The sequence below is a fragment of the Sinohyriopsis cumingii genome, unplaced genomic scaffold (assembly GCF_028554795.1).
Source record: "Sinohyriopsis cumingii isolate HCF-2022 unplaced genomic scaffold, ASM2855479v2 utg000873l, whole genome shotgun sequence".
Taxonomy (NCBI): domain Eukaryota; kingdom Metazoa; phylum Mollusca; class Bivalvia; order Unionida; family Unionidae; genus Sinohyriopsis; species Sinohyriopsis cumingii.
The window spans coordinates 2009110-2027696 of NW_028315938.1; the positions used below are offsets into that span (position 1 = coordinate 2009110).

The window sequence follows — 18587 nt, forward strand, 5'->3', positions numbered from 1 at the left end:
CATTTTCTACAAAAGGCATTAGCTAATAGAAAAAAGCCTTCTGAAATGATCCTGATGTTTAAAAAATCAAAACCGTAACCTGGAGTACAACTCAGGAAATTACAAAACTTAGACCCAAAAAAACAGATTTACTTTTTCTATTAATAATTATCCTGATATTAAGCCCATACTTAGAGAGAATAATTAGATTTGTACTAGCTGTTTTTAAAAAATGAAATAAAAAAGTCAAGCAGGTCAAGCAGAAGTGAATTCAATTTGGACACGGTCAAGTCCAGCATACAGTGTTACATTACTGTCGTTATTTCTGTGCCATCATATCAAGTGGCTTTCCTCACAAAACAATCATGTCATGTCGATATGTTCCTAAATCAAACTGATGATGAGTTGATGACTAACTTGTCGGTAAGCAGTTATTGTTATTCCTGAACGAAGTCACGTAGTTCATCAGATTTTTGCGATGGTTAGTTGGTGAATGAAGATGGTGCTCTTATTACATCCCTTTTGCACACCAAAGAAGACATCATGCAAATCGCATTGTTGCGTCTTCTCTTAAGTGGATGATATTTACTAAATTACTTTTTATGGTGTCTTCCTGGTTCGTATGAAAATGATGGGACTTTGATATCAAGTTTCGCCTGGCTCTTTCGTAACAATGTTGTTATTGCTAATTCATATTAATAAATTGTCATATCAGCATGGGTTCTATGTAATAAATGTTGTTAGTTTGACCTCCAGTATAGCCCCTACAATGACTTGTTATAGCTACGTTTCCAAGACGCTTGATGTTTTTGGCAGTAAACATTCACCAAAAGAGGTTTTAATGATGCTTCGTTGGCCCCACATGAAAAGGGTGCATCCTAAGTTGAATAATATTTAATATTGCTACCATGGACGCCTTCTTAAAATGTTATTGTTACTCTTCTGTAATGGAAAGTGATATCGAAATTGGGTTTTCAAAACCAATAATTCTGATAACGAATAGTTCGTTTAAAATGAAAATGGTGCAGAACTGATATATAATATTAAAAATATCTTGTCCGTCTTGAAATTCATGTTACTACTACTCTTTTTACATGGATATAAAAATTTGACTCGGAACTTCACGTGCAGATTTATTATGTTTTCTGATACAATTTACTTATACCCATACGCTTTCAATTATTTGTTCACAATCAGCTTTAATATTTATTCGAATTAGTAGATCAATATTTTCTTCATTTAACAAAAATATAGCCTATAATTTTGAAGCAGCTACGATAACGCTGGACTTTGTTGTTCCAGAGTGAACTTATCAGTAAATCTTATGAAGTGTCTATCAGTAGAAGCCGATTTTGATTTTTCTTTGGTCAACGAATGTATATTGAACGGTTATGAGTTAGTACATAAGGCATATTGAAAGACGTTTCGGAATTGCAGAATATAAATTAGCCAAACACATGAGTTTGCTGGTGCAACATAACATATATTGATATGTGATATAAATATAAACAAGACATAAAGAGCATGACAAATGTGTGCAACATATATTACTTGAAGTGTTCAAACAGCGTCCATAGTGACGTCAAGACTACCCTAGATGAACAATATGTGTGCACGTTATAAAACGCTGCCTGTAAAGCCAACGACAAGTCCTTGACCTAACAAAGTTTCTTTTGTCAACACCTTTTAATCTCAGCCGATGAGTAGTAAGAAACTACCTCAGTCTCATGCGCGAACTTAAAATTTCAGTCTGATACAATTTATATTAATCAAACGTCTGATACGATTGATCAGAAATTCTTATCTCTTCCAACGTGCACGTTATTTCTCATTGCTATAAATTACAACAATAAGCAAACTAATACAGACAAATGCTTTTTTTCTACGATGTCAATGTCAAGGTCATTTATGGCAAGAAATATATTTCTTGGATCCAACAAACCCATTTTATTTTCCATTTTGGAGAATAATGAACCGTTCACATAAAAGGTTATATGTCACTTTATGGTGACTTTGCCAGTCATATCAATATTAAAATACTAAGGAATAAAGAAGCTTATCATACTCTTTTATAATCAGGTAATATGTATTTATCCGAGAAGTCTTCTTCTATTGAAAAAGTTGTTATTCAATTATTAGAGTGCAGCTTTGTTGATGCTCCGTCCCATTGTCCAATGTGTCATCAGAACTAGTTTCATGACCTGATTGTGTCGGAGCGTTGACGTCTGGAGATCAATTGTTGCTATACAATTTCTTAGCTGTAGATAAAGTTATGGTTAGTCCACTTCTAAATGGCAAGCCATGTTTGGATCAAAATGTCGATTCTATTGAAAAATAAGTCCTTCACTTTTACCCTACCGATCTGTATTGTTACTAGCGCTATGAAAAATTGATTTCTTGAGAAAGAAGTTGATAAGCAAATTGTTTTTTTTACCTGACTCATTATACGGGCTTTTGATGAGGTCATTCTTCTGATCGTGATACTGATCATTGTGATCTGCATTTTAATACTCATTCTGTCATTTCTGATATTGGTGTCAACCGGCAATCACCAATCAGCAAACAGGAATATCATTCTGAAATCCTGTTTCAGACGACCATTAGCGAAACTGATTCTGCGGAGGTACCAACTTACTATGTTCTGAAATACGGGATTGTAGCAACAACAAAAAAAAAAACGGATTAGACTGAGGCACCGCTGGTGGCAAGTGTTCAATGAGCTATTAAAATTGTCATTCCTAAATCTCATTGACATGAACTTGTTAGTTTAGCCCATGAAACTGCCTCAGCTGTTCATTTCCGAGCTCATAAAAAACAATATCTTACATAACGTCATTGGCCGAAAATTAAAAGTGATGTTCTGAAATACTGTAGATTTTGTTGTACATGTAAAATGGCATGGTTTGTCCCTTTTTCAACCAGGTTTTGGACATATTGTCTTTGAAGTTGCCAAACGAGAAAAGTCTTTAAACAGAGGTTTCATATATTATTATTCTTGATTCAGTTTCTAACTGTGAAGTAGTAAGAAATAATTTTCAATGTACTCAGTCAAAAAACTAAATTTAGGCAGAACAAAAATACAATGAAAGAACTTTACAGCCTAGAAATAAAGTACTGCCTCTCTTTCCAATACTTCAAAATGCTCTTTAGGCTATATAGTATGATCGATCCGCATAACTTTAAATAAAGTAACTTAATTATATTATCAAGATTCCTGAGAGGCAGAAACAGAAATAACTGTCAACAGCCATGTAAATATCTTATAGGAGTTTATTGATAGAGTTAGCCCTATTAACCATTCAGACAAATTAGTTATACATGTCCCCCATACTGAAGATTTAACATTTAAAATGCAATCAAATTGTATTGATTTTGGTTCGACTGGTCTTTAAAAATCGGAATTGGTAAAGAATCTTGACAGAAACTTTTGTATCTACAGCCGCAAGAAAACGAAGAATTAAAGCAGCTCATATGTGACTATGAGAACACGTTTTCAGATATTCCAACCCGAACAAACACAAGTTGTCACGAAGGTATGGTTATCCTTTCAAGTAGAAATGCTTGAAAAAGGAAATGGACTAGTTGTTGGAACACGATTTTAATAAAACAAGCAAAGGTAACTGCAGCTCACCATTTCACGTGAATTCTTGTGCCGACACCAAATGATACTTTCCGTATATGCACTCACTGCAGAAAAAGTGAACAGTGTCACCAAAGTATACTAAATTCCAGTACCAATAATTGGTAACCGTACAGACAAAATTGAAAATGCAAAATATATCACCAAGTTCGACCTGTTTTAAGGGTTCTGGTAGATTCCACATACGGATAAAGCAAACGAAGTATCGACATTTGCAACTGCAGGTGGACTCTACAAATATAAAGGAATGCCATTAGGCATGACAAATATCCACTAACATTCGTTTCATGAACTTGGTAATATCTGGTACAGATGGCTGCGATGCGTAGACTGATAACATTCTTATATACAGCGACACATCGAAAGATTTTCTGGAAACGACCCCGAAATTCTTCTTTCTACTCGGTGAGGAAAACTTGACAATTAATCTACGCAAGTTGAGTATTGCAGAGCTTGTGTAAAATTATTTTAAACATGTTGTGGGATATAGTCAAATTAAGCCTGTAAACAATAGGGTTAAATCTATCTCTGAATTGCCTGTGTCTGTCAGTGTAAAGGAACTGATGCGAGTATTGGTTATGGCTGGATATTATCGGACATTTTGCTAAACATTCTCCATAATTGCTTACCCCGTGATTAATTTGTTGTGTAAAAAGACTAGGTTTTATCGGTTTGGAAAATGTCTGGAGGCGTTTGCAATACCTTATAGTGGCCCAGTCGAGATTTTAACTAATCATTTAAAATGTCTGGTGATGATAGTGATGTAAGGGTATGTGCAGTATTAATTCAGGCAGACAAAATGGTTTTGATCATCTTGTGTGATATTTCTCTGGAAATTAAATAAGCAACAAAAAAATTACTCCACTATCGAAAAGGAGTGCTTGGCTTGAATTTTACCTTAGCAACACTTGGCGTGTATATTATTTCAGTTCTATATCCGGTATTTGTATTGATCGATCACAAACTCCTTAATTGCATCAAGAAAATGAGAAATAATGTTAAAGAGTGTGGAGGGGGACTAGACACATCACAGGAAAAGAAAATGTAATTGCAGATACAGTTTCATGAGTATGGAAGTTCTATATTGCTTTATTTGAAAACATTTTTTGTAAATTCATCATAATGTTCTATGTTTATTATTATTATTATTATTATTATTATTATTATTATTATTATCATCATCATCATCATCACTGGTGTAGTTTCTTAAAATGACAAATAAACCTTAATTGCATAAATCTTTATATTCGTTATGAGGAGAGGTGTTAAGTGTCTCTATATGTCTTTCTAATTTTGATTCATGACTCTGAATTGTAGTGATTATCTATAGGTAACATTGTGTGTGCGATTATATATTAAATGTTAAGACTGTGTGGAATTTATAAAGAAGTACTTACGTTGGGGATGTATATTAATAGCGGCATTAATAATTAACCCTGTTTTCGGGTTTGGGGATGATTCCCTTTGAAAAGGTGGGTGTTTAGAAATCTTAAGTTAATTCCCATTGGATGGGTTTTATGTCAGGTGGGTTTTTTTAGGACGTGAGAGATTTGAACTATGTGATAGGTGCAAAATGGATTCCACCTCGTACTCTTGTATGTAAGTAACTAGGTCTCGACAGTTATTTTCATTCTTGTTTCTTCTATTTTTGTTGTAAAGCCAAGTCTGCATACCTATTTTATATTTTATGCAGATATTGATTCAGAGGAAAAATTTTTTTGGAATATTCTTTGGAATTATAATATGTTCATTGTACTAAACATTTATACTGGGACTTTTGCGACTTATCGAAAATAGTTCTGGACAGTGCAATTTTAAAGTCCGTGACTTTTGGTGGATCGCTACATTGGTGTATATGAAATATATATGGAACAACTTGGTTTTGGTGATTTGAATATAAATTTTGTATGATTATTTTTAATTCAGTTAATAAAACTGTAAACTACTTAATTTTATGTTTCTAACTTTCATAATTAAATTGTTTATTGTGCAAAACATGATGCTTTTTGCTTGATTCTATTACTCTGTTTATGATCATACAGTCATAACATTAGTAAAACGAATATGTCTCAGTATGGACTCACAGTCCCTAACATTGTTTCCTGGGACTATCACATCACCACATCCAGCCAGAACAAACGTTTGAGGGAAATTTTCCTTTGAAGCTCGGAACAAGAACGTATGGGGCATATAGAGAATCGGTTCGAAAATAGTTTAGCAGTGTCAGCTCCTTTGACAGAACCCCTATGCCAGTGCTGTGATGGCAGTACCCAAAGACCTCATAGGCCGAATGAGTGCATGGACCTAACTCAATGAGGTTGGGCAGACTAGAATATCATATGATGCAGATTAGTATGCACACTAGCCTAACAGTTTGATATGATTAGCGTATCCTTCCGATTGACCATGCATCAAAAGAGGATAATTTTTGGTATCAATCGTGAATGCTGCAATGTACGTTTTTTGGTGGAGGTCCTTAATGTCATTATTGAGGGTTGGTGTAACAAATATAAGTGTAAACGTTCCGCAGGCAATCTATAGCGCTCACAAGACCAAGTATGAGACGGATCTGAACATTGCCATATCGAGGAAACATTTACATTGCATTAAGTAATTTCTAAGAAAGTCAATTGCGTGTCCATCTTGAGTCAAACATAGTTGTCTTCGTACGTACAGATGGTTATTGACAGTGTTCTCCTGAGTAACCCTTTTCACAGTTTAAATTAACATTGCTAGGTTCGATTCACCCTCGACTTTCTGAAGAGGGGTGAAATTCACATACTTTATCATATATATGGCTTGGAATCTAATTTGGTAGAATTCAAAAACGTACATCGCCAGAGGAAGTGACATCTATCACAAATAGCAGTAAGAAAATGAAATTAACTTTATCCACGATAGTAAAAGTGCACTAACGGAAAAGTCCCTGCCCCAAATCTGAACAATTATGACCAGTAGATGACCTTTCACTCTTATCTAAATTGATCAAATTTCGTTGTCGAATTTTGGGAAACAAACCTTAGATTTAACACTAACATTTATGTTCTGTTATAGGCATTTCAATGACGCCGACTACAGGCATTGCTAAAATAGTTAGACATGATTTATAAGCCTTGTTTGGTGCAGTTAATTTGTGTTTCCCTTATGCCGTCAAGGTTACATAAAAACTGGTCACCATTACACTACTCTCCATATAAAATGTAATTTTCTATCTTAAAATGTCTTGATTCAAAATGTTTCCAACGAATAAAAGTACTTCTGACCAAAAGACCTTATCAGATGTTTCTTTTTGACATGCGTCATCCATTTTCTGCTGACCATCAGCCATCTGTCTGCTTAGCTTAAGTTTGTTATCGCTGCTCCTTCTAAACTAATTGCTGGAATGCTTTCATACCTTCCTCTAGAATCCGCTTGTGATGTACCAGATCACGAATGAGAATTTTGCTGCATATATATCCAACATGGTCTCAAAACAACCATATTGAACATTTTTCTTTCTATGCTCGTCCGAAATATGTTCTCATATTAACATGTTTTCGGTCAATTAAATCTGTTCAGGTGGTTCGAAATGTTAGCGGAACTGTTCCGACATCTAGTATGAACACACTAGCAATCATTTTGGAAAATCCTGTCCTTGCTATTTCTTCTAAATGGAAGGTCATATTAACATCGGATTTACACCAGATGACTTCAGATGATGTGTACTGGTATGCTTAGTAAAACCTGTGCAGTTGGGTACGGTCAGAACAGTGGCCATCTTAACAAACCCTAACCATATCGCTACTCCTCTTGACTGGATGGTCATAACAACATGGGGGTTTTCAATTTCATTTTATGTATAGTTGGTCCTAAATGAAAATTATGCCAATGTGATATCCATTATGGCTACCAGCTGGAACATGTTATTATTCAAACGCCTCCCGAATTGAATGTCATCTCGAAATAGGATTGCGAGCAAAAGACTTGTATTATCTACTATATTTAGTAATGGTTACCATGACCATAATATTATTTACATTTTTCATGCGAATAGAAAGTCATATAGACCTGAGTTTTCTTCAGTATACTCATTATAACGTTTACATGATCGCAAATTCAATTGGTGCTGGTCTGATCTCCAGTATAAAAATCTCATTATTTCTATTTTTCCAATATGGGTGGTTCTTTTTGCATTGAGTTTTCACTAAAATTATATCTAGGTCGTCATAAATGAAAATGGTGCTGATCCTGGATCCAAAGTGGCTGCTATGGCTCTTTTCACAACTAAAAAGAGTGTTACACCTGTAAAAAATGTATTAGGTATAGCATATGAAACATACGAATTTCCACGTTTGAGTAACATTGACTTTTCATGGAAAATATACTACGTTTATGAGTGTCCCTATTTATAATGGATTTTGTTCCATAATAGAGCTTTATGTATATTTCCAATTTTCTGTGTTAAGTACCACAGTTTTATTCTCCCGACGATTGCGGCAAATGCATGACAAATATGAAATCATCTATCGGCATCATCAACGGCATTTAACGATAAAATGTTGGGAAAATCCAAAACTAAAACAGTAGTATTCCACAGAATGTTTATGAATGGAAAAATGTTGTAGCTCAGCCCCTCTGGGAGTGATCCATTTACCTTTTTACTTGGTTAAAACTGGTGCAACATGGGCAGTCGTTATGATTAAGACATGGTTATATTGGTGGTATTCGAAACATGGAAGACATTATTCTATATTGATGATATTACAAGAGGATCACCAAATAAGATATAGGTATTTTGGCCTCCTGCTTAATAGCATTTAACGTACTACATATATATTGGTATTAACAAAAAATACCACAAAATACGTGACTGAATTTCACAGTTGTTGTCTCTGAAACAAATATTTTTTATCATATCTAGAAAATTGTAGATATAAGTGTTGTTCCCATTAAGAGAAAACTTTTTTTGCTGCATCATGCAATTTGTGGTTTCCTGAACGAACCAGATCCACAAATATATGAAACTCATAAACATACGTATATTTTCAGAAGACTTTGCACCTACCAAACTCAGGTCCTTACTTTATAGGTCCGTGCCACGACTGTACTTCATACTGGGTGAAAATCATGTTGCGATGTATTCTTATGAATAACTTTATGAGATGCAGTCATTACTGTATAAGACGATTACTTTTAATTTTGTATAAAACAATATATTTGTAAAACGTTCTTACTTTTTAGATGCAGTCTGGACAGCAGATAAGGACCCAGAATTATTTGACAATAAGGACCATATTTTACTACTGATGGAAAAGTTACACATTGTGGCCAGACCAAAGTCACACACTGACAAAGACGAGGTCAGTTAATAAATCAACTTATTATTCAAGTTTGACCTTATTAGTGTTTGGAATCCTATCATTATTTTACGAGATATTATTAAAACCTTTTTCGAATGATAAAATAATAAAATGAAATTACCAAGCTCCAGACCATGTATTTAAGAGAACGTCGATTAACTGTATAATAAATGAACATGTTTAGCATAAAGCCTGAAAATAAATAGTATACTCATTTTAACATTTCCAGGTACAATACTTCCTTGCTCCATGCATGCTGACAGAGGCAACACCAAAACATCTTATTGCACCAAGGTATAAACAGCAGAGCACATCAGTTCTTTGCTTTGTGTTTACGGGCAAGTTTCTACCGCCCCCTGTCTTCCATAGGCTCCTTGCTGCATGTGTGGCTCACTGGCCCATCGCTGTGCAAAATTCATCAAGTCTTATTTTCTGTGGCTGCTGTGTATTTGACATTGACCTTCATCACAGATTAACCCTGTACTTCATGGACTATGTAATCTGTGCCCGCGTCATACGAATGGGAGCCAAGGATATATGTCGATCTTCATTGCTTTGTAGCGAGGCCAGAAAGTTCATCTTTGAGAACCTAACAGAAATAATTGGAAACCTAAGCCAGAGCCTTAAATTTGAACTTCACATACAGTGCCCTAAATCTGATGCAGAGAGTCTTAAGGGCCTTATCGCCTTGTCATCACTCCAAAATAATGAATCAGTACCCTGTCATTCCCATGATGATACACATGTACTTACGTCGCAGAAATTGCTGAAATTTTGGTTTGACGTTAAGGTGAGTATGATCAAAACAGACGTCTTAGACTGCTAAAAATACGTGCTCTTAACGTAAAACAAATACTTAAAATGTGTTGTGAAGTAATTTGTAATTCTACGATTGAGATCAGAAAGTCACAATAGAAATGCTCGCTAAATTAATCCATATGGCCAAATTCCAGAAGACAACAAAACTTGTTTCACTCTCATCTAACAAATTCGATAAAAAGCAAACATTGCGCATGACTTGAACCCGCATTGCATATGGACATGTTCAAAGAAACCGACAGTGTAAATCTTGTTAAAAAGGTGCCATTGACAACCTTTCACCTCACTATAAAGATGCCACACCTGTACATGTCTATCTTGGGTCCCAATGATCTATACTATATAGAACCAAGCATATCGATTTCGGTAAAAAGGCCAAATATGATTAATATTACAATGGTTACTACCTCAGCCACCAATCATAAACGTGATGTCACTGATACTTAATTTATATTTATTACATCATTACCAATCAGGTAGATGAACATGTTCACTTATGTAAAACAATCGTGATATATACATCATAAAAAGAGCTTGTTGAAAGTTTGATAAAATTTTCTAACAAATATCATATTTGACAAATGATACATTTAATCCTCAGAAATTAACTATTATACAAGGTATGTTACCACAAAGGTAGCCAGCCTGACGGAAACAACGTCTCAGATCATATTCATAAGCTGCGATAAATGTCACAACTAAAATTTGAGAGATTTGTTTGTATGTATATTGAGATGATGAGTTTATCTTTTCATGCCAATGAAACAGTTTTCAACTTTTCATTGATTTTTCAATTCTTTGGCCTTATACTTCCTGAACAGGTGCTTATTAGACTGCAGCATGCACTGGATGCAGGCTTTCTAGAATCCAGTGATAAAAAAATGTAGCATTGTCTTTGATGGTTTCCTTTAAAATACACGATTCACACTGTAGTGTATATATTAGTTCAAAATGTATTGTCAGGCTTTTGTGGGGTCATTGTGCCAAATCAAATGTGTTGCCATTTAATACAACATCCCATGGAAACCTTCATTAAAAAAGACACATTAATAGACATGTATTGTAAAGGCACAAGCTGATGTCGGAACAAAATGTCAGAACAGATCGCATGTTGTATACGCTGAAATATGGTAACCATAAATCTATTGATTTTATGGGTCTAGAGATCAGATATATGACCATAGTAAGTTCAATACAAAGAATCATTTCTGTAGCAACGGTTTAGTTCATAACTACATGCTTTGACCTGATGTCAATGCCTATCCAAATGTAGACATGTCTGCAGTTCCTAAAATTAGGAAGACCTTTAAAATCATTTCTCTGAAACCAATCAATAAAATTTACCCATATATACAGATAGCAACATGGCATTAAATTTTCTAATTTATACACATATACCTGATGTTCCATACAATATTGCTTTTTTAGCATATATATATATATATATATATATATATATATATATATATATATATATATATATATATATATATATATATATATATATATATATATATATATATATATATATATATATATAAATAATCAAATTAAGTTCTCTCTAACACAGCATTATATAATTAAAAAATATTTGCCGAGAACATTCTGGCGTGAATTACTTCCGCGTTTTTGTAACTACACTATATAATACAATTACATAACAGTCTTACATTACTAAGGCAAGATGTCTCATCCAGTTCAGGACCCAGATTCAGCTGCAGCGTAAAGATGTGCAACAAAAATGGACAAATTTAGGGACAGGCTACTTCATTAACACGGCAGATGTGCTCATTGCAGTAGATCAGTGCACATAACACACATACAAGCCTTCTATTGGCACATCCCATAAGAATAGTATACCCTTGAAGCTCACTGCCAATGTTTTAAATTTTAAAAAAAAGATATACAAATTAAATGAATGTCTATATGCACATGATCTCTGATTCTATAAGTGCCTCTGTTAATATACTCGACATTATGGCAATGTAGAGTATGAGATGAGACTTATAACCATTTTGGGACAGGTTAGCTAATATTTTGAGCTTTCTACATTTTTGGGTTAATAATACTTATAAGGGGCTGACCATTTCATTTATGGAGGATGTCTTGATTTACAGCTCTTAACTAGTTTGAATAAAATATTCTTGCTCGGATTACTTAAAATAGGAACATGTTATAAACATTATATTAGTTGTTAAACACTATGTATATTAAGGTACAAACAGCAATATATCCTCGTTTCACGGAAATTACATGCATCACGATATTACATGATTAGTTTCCTGTCATCAGTAAATGCTTATGATGACCATATACCACGTGTTTGCTTTTTAACGCCGCGTTGCACTCTTCGATGGTATGGGTAAACGAGTAAACATTCGAAATTTGCAAACTTATGTTCACTGGTAGATGTACAAAATCCTAAAACACGAGATATCAAAAGGACTTCACTCGGGAATCTATCCGTGTAAATATGACACCACAGTTGAATAGCCTGGGAGGTGAACGTCAGCTACAGTCTATGGTAAGTATAAGCTATTGTATATTCCTGCTGTTAATCCCATAGTGCCCTTCCAAAAGCCAAGTCAATAAGGGTGTATCATTTATTTCCATTTCGGTCAATTAGGAAAAGCCTCGTGTGTTTTTCTTCTAGCCACAAATGCACAATTTTACCGTTTGTTTGACTGCAATGATATTTGCTACCAGTCTGTAAATGTTTTGTCCTCAATGAAAGATTAGCCTGTTTTTTTTTAATAATGAATGTATTGTTTGCATTCATTACAATCTATTAAGAAATGCAGATTAATACCTTTCTCCGGCCACAAATTAATATGTTAACCATTTTATGAAAATCCATTACCACTGTAATATATCCTACAGTTTTCGAACTTGTTCATCTTCAAAGAGTAATTCAAGTGCATTGTTTTTTTATTTTCAATGGATGTGATTTTAAGAACAAAGATGGCGTCTTAGTTTTAGAAAGTCTAATAAGGTAGACATGTAACCTTAGAAAGAAAAGAAGAGACGACATTTGTTTACATGTATTATAAACTCCTGATCTTACTCTATGTAACAAAAAGCAGCGAAGCCATCAAGTTTAGAAATGTTAGCCTATTATGTTTTCTGTAAGTTATAATTAAGAAAATAATTACAGTTTTGTGAATTGATTCGCACAAAAATACTTAACGTCTTATCACAATTCGAAAAATACCGAAGGCAATCAAAGAGCCTTGAATGTACCGATGCGCAGGTAGTTCTGAATGAGTTAGTGTAGCAAGAGTCTTGAATGTGTTGATTTTGAAATAGTCTTGAATGTCCTGAGCTACAAATAATGCAATCATGAATATCTTTGAATTAGTTCTCAATTATTCGAAAAATAACGCATTAATCAGAGTCAATGATCACTTTAGTAATTCCAACGAACAATACTTGTGATTTCTCTCTATATCTGAACACAGTTCCAAACTCTGATAATATATTCCTAAAGATTTATGTAAACTAGGAATGATCATTGTGCTCAAATTACCTCTATATATAGATGTGAGTCATTTCTTATGAATACTTCCATCACACTGTAAGCACCTTTGTTTCGAAAACATTCTGAATACACAAAAGTCAACACGTTGTTTTGCAAAAGACTTTTGTATTAAATTCTAATCTACAAGTATGACAAGTCAGATATGGAAAACTAACATCACACAATATAGATATGCATAACACTATTCCATACATAGTACATATGAACCTAGTATGCCTGAACAATCCATGCTACCACAGGGGTTTAGTAGATATTGCAGGCAGAACACAATATGAGACAAGAAAGAAAAGACAGGATATGGGTCAACATATTGATAACAAAGTATATTAAGAAATTGTCCCAGTTTAAATACAAACTGTATCTTGTATATAATGAAATCCAAAAGGATATATAAATTAAATTCCTATAAGACGTGCACATTTGGATTTTGTTAAAAATGCCGAAGAAAGCGATCACATTCGCTATATGCAGTGGCTTACAACACCAGACCCCAATACATGTAATATTTCAAGTAGATACCCGTGTTTAGCAAATCATCCATGGAAAACAAATTCGTAAGTCATGGTCTTGTCTGTATTACTCAAACTTTATCATTCGTGTAACATAATGTCCATATTCACAATTGGCTTGGTGGAATAAAACATTAGAAAGAATTCATTATTTAACTACCTTGGCTGCACCTTTACGTAACATGTCCAGACAATGGCCAAAATACGGGAAATAAAGCGACATATAGATTTGATTTCGATACTAGATGAGACATACGAAAATGACTGGATGAGAGTTTGGAGAGTACTGTTATTGCGTGATCTCAACCTGAGTCGCTATTAAACAGTTACAGGACAGTGTGATACAGAACTATTTATATTCAATTTCAAACATATGCCGTTAGCTTAGAAATGGTAGACTCAATACAGTATAGAAAAGATTAACAGCATACCCTTGATATACAGGGACTCATAGTAGGTTTATAACTAATATAAACGTTACCTAAACAGATTAGTTAAGAGTCTAAGAGCAATTAAATTGGAGGTAAGATCAAACTTGCAGATAACATGGTAATTGACAGATAAAGCAGACTCTGGCACGATTGAAAATTAGATGGTACACTACACAACCCATAATATTCTAAAGGTTTTGGAAAGAAATGATGGAACTATTGTTTAAGCATCAAGCCTGATTTGTTTCAGACCCAGTCCTTCAAAAAGAATTGAAGTAAAATGCAAAGATCATACAGTCATAAGTGTGTCCCATTGGGCAGCATTTGAACTATTTGTAAAATATAGGATGCAAATAAATCTATAAATAATTGATATTATCGCATATGTATTATTTCTACTGTTTTCCTCTGTAAATACATTTGAATATATGGCAAATATATTGTGTGCAACCATTCTGGTAACATTTTGCTACCATTTAAATAAATAGAAGAAATATGGTTTCTAGCATATGAACTTTTCTTATTACTACTGACTCATGATTAGATGGAAATAATATGTGTCTGCGTAGGCACAGGTAGTCTTCTAAAAGACATGGAAAAATGATTCATGCATATGAATAAATTTATCAAGGGGAAATCCAAGCAAACGAAAACACATGAATCAAAATCTTCAGTTTTATGTCACAGCGCGAACTTCACAAGTTCAAAAGGGAGAATATATACATGTGAACCTCACAGACGGTAGAGTTTTCCTCCCGAAAAAAGGAAGGGATGTCTCCCGTTCCTCTAGGTACTCGATGAAATTTTCAATGCATGCAACGTCATTAACGAAAAACAAAATTCTTTCGCCATTAGCCAGTGCTAAATCAACAAAATCAAAACAACTTATATATCAAAGGATACAAATATGTCCTTCTTGTAAAGTTCATTATTTAAATCTGATTCAGTGGCAAGAATGACATCAGGTGCAATGCAGTATTTTACAACATATCACAAGCGAAAAGTAATCCACAACCAATGACTTTCTTCTTTGTAAAATCTACATGAAGTGTTAATCAAGATAAAAGGTGTACGAAACTATTTGTCAATATTGCATCCAAACATAAGATTGCGTTTGTGGTAGCATTCAGTTTTCAAATGTCAAAATCATGTTCCCTAACGTTGAGGTCTCATAAATATTCCTATCCAAGCAGACTAAAACTGTCCTCCTTTAAAGACAAACCTGCCTACCGAATTTTGCCAATCCCCCAGTTGGTCTGAAGCTGACACATGTGCATGCCTGTGCTGCATGATGATTAATCCCATGAATGAAAACATTTCATGTGAGGTTTGTGAAATATGAGCATATAAAACTTAAATTGCTAAGTCGTAAGTTCTGTCAAATGCTTCAACTTGGCGTCAGGAACAACCATTTTAATCTGAAACGCTCAAATATAATGGCACTATAACTAAAAGGAAAAAAAAACGTTTATGCACAATAACTTGATTTCTTCACAATCTGGAGTTACCATCTTGTCTTTTGAGATTCATGGTCACTGTAATTGAACGTTCATGGCTAATGTGACTGAAAGGACACAAAATTGTTTATGCATAACTGTTTTCCATCATCTATGATTTCCTAAATTTGTTGGTGATTTGTACCTGAAGCAAGGAAATGTGCATTTGCTTTTGAAGTAAACAGTGCATTTGCTTTTGAAGTAAACAGCCTACCAGGCTACTCCAAAACTCAAAGGTCAATATCATTGTTACTGAAAGAGGAAAGATGCTATCCACATATAACCGCATTTAAACATGGTGGATGGTTTGTATTGAGGTTAAAGAGGTGTATTGATTGAATGGTGAAAGGTTACAGGATGTTCGGGCCTCACGAAATAATCAGCTTCTGCACAATGAAACAATTCACATCACGGAGCGTGATTGTTGTTGGCTTGCACTTACGACAACGAAAACAAATATTACGGATCTGAGTCAAAGGTAAATGTCAATGTTAAGTACGAAAGCTGTTTATGGGCAAAACAATCAGTTATCTACATGGAGGTATAATAAGTACAGACAGACCATAATATCTCACTCTTGAGCACAGTTTTTAACTTGAACAATGACCCAAGGTCATTAGGATGATCGTGCATGTTAAGGAACTCCTTGGACAGCACAACTTGTTATACCATGGCGACACTTATCTGGATATAAAATAAATACACTGGATATTGGATCGCTTTAGGTAGAGAAACGATGTGTAAAATGTTCCCTTCATGAGATTCAAAGTATATAAATAATTCACAGTTAACAGAAAACTGTCGATCGGATTTGCGTTACAAATTTGTTGTGGTAATAACATCCAACTAAAAGTGTGTTTCGACATAGAGTAGAAGAAACCTGCTTGTAATGTATCTCCTTTATTCTAAATACAGTTCAAGACTGGGTATGCTAATTAATTTTATAAATTTGATAAATAGTAATTAAGTGTACAGATTACTAAGTATAGAAACGTGTGTGCCGGCTCAGTTGATATAACCTTGGACTCGTAATCCGGATTCAAACATTTGATAACGATACACCACAGCTCGGATTTGCCGCGTCCAACAGCCCAAGCCAACCCGTAACGGCATCTGCAGTTAGGTGGGGAATTAAAAGGCGCAGCGAAGGTTCTGAATTATCATCAAACATTGTTTTGCTTTCTATATAATGGGAGAAGGCTCAATAATTAATTTTTGAAGGAGGCATCAGAGTTTCTTGTTATCCTACTGCAAACTTCATTATAATTATATTTCAACAATGATGCTAACATTACTGTTCAATACCTAAACAAAAAATTAAAAACAATATCTGCAAATAAAGTCTTTAGAGATACACACTAACTTGATACTATTTGGACTGTTTCAAGTCATAATCTCCCTCTATTTCAGACGAGTCAAGGAACTGATCGAGGAGATTATGGTAAGCATCAAATCTTGTACTATGTTTCAGTCTTCCTATGAGCAGTCTGAATAAAATATCATTACTGTAACAATAGGATAATCCATTATTCCTCTTGCAGGTTTGGGCTGTTTCCTATTATGAAGAAAACAATAATAAAATATAGTTCTCAAGACTTTTATGTGACAAATAGCAGTATGGTTCTTACAATAAACATGTGACGATATGAGCTGATATCTGGTGGATTAAAAATTTGAAAGAGGCCTCTAAATGTTTGCAAGCCATGTGATACTTTCATTTGTTGCAGTAGGATAGCGTGTAAGAGGCCAGATGTAAAGCGCAATACAAAATAGTACGGATCAGATAGTAAAATAATCATATTGTGTTTTAAAAATAGGTTTCATTGGCTTCTTGAGAGGAATGTAATCGTTATCGTCCATGTTAGAAAGCACATGAACAGATAAGATTTAATAGAATAAATAATCAAATAAGAATAATTACAGTACCAGATCCTTAGCCATGTATACGTATTATGACCTTACTGATTAATAATAAATAAGAGCTTATATGTGATTAGAAATCAGTGTAACTCCTGCCAAAATTATTATCTTTGGCTAAATGTTTTCTGTAACACATAAGTATCATGTTGTAAATAGCTACATGATCAGATCTAAGTCCACTACATTACTGTTCTGTTTTTGTTTTTTCTGCAACCTCCACAACGCTTGACATTCTGCAGCGTTGATATTTTTCTTCTAATTGAGCATTGTTTTGTACTAACGTCTGTTACAAGCAGTCCCTGTATTTGCTTCTCTTTAATAAAGCCATATCGATATGGAGTTCACTCTTAGAAGCGTTGTTATCACATTGTCTTTGGTTATATACTATGAGAATACATGCTCTATATTTTGATAGATAACATGGTGTATTTAATAAATTCGTTAGTGTTTATTTCTCTTTATTTATTCGTTATTGTGTGTTGGTTACAAGACGATTTATTAGTGATAATCATGAAGATCAACAAAGTAGTGACGGAGAAAACCAAATTACTTTCACCAAAGATCAAGGTTCTCAAAGTTCAGAAAAAGAGAAGATTGAATCTTTTCCAGAAAAACAGCAAGAAGCAAGGAAACAAGTTACAATGAAAAGATCTAATTCAGAAGAAGATGACTCATCTCCTTCAGCAAAGAGACTTACATTTAATACTGGTAAGCAGACTGTTTATTATTCTGTTTTTGAGGCGTGAGATTTTTTGTAGGATATGCTGTATTCATTCTTGCATTTATCGTCTTATACATGTTGTAACTTTTATTTCTACTCATGCAAATTAAATCCGAAGCGCAAGTTTATACTATGGTAAGGATGTGTCATACACCTAAAGCAAATTCAAGGGACTTCTCTTACTTGGATTATTCA

At 34.1% G+C, this 18587-nt stretch overlaps 1 protein-coding gene across 1 annotated transcript in view; it reads left to right on the forward strand.

Annotated features, from left to right (window-relative positions):
* Positions 1-18587, forward strand: part of LOC149773150 (uncharacterized) — a 108214-nt gene that overhangs the window by 65158 nt on the left and 24469 nt on the right. The window contains exons 8-10 of the mRNA XM_089946719.1: positions 8840-8958; positions 9188-9748; positions 17162-17192. Of these exons, the coding sequence (XP_089802845.1) occupies positions 8840-8958; positions 9188-9748; positions 17162-17192 (711 nt within the window). The remainder of the gene's footprint in view (positions 1-8839; positions 8959-9187; positions 9749-17161; positions 17193-18587) is intronic.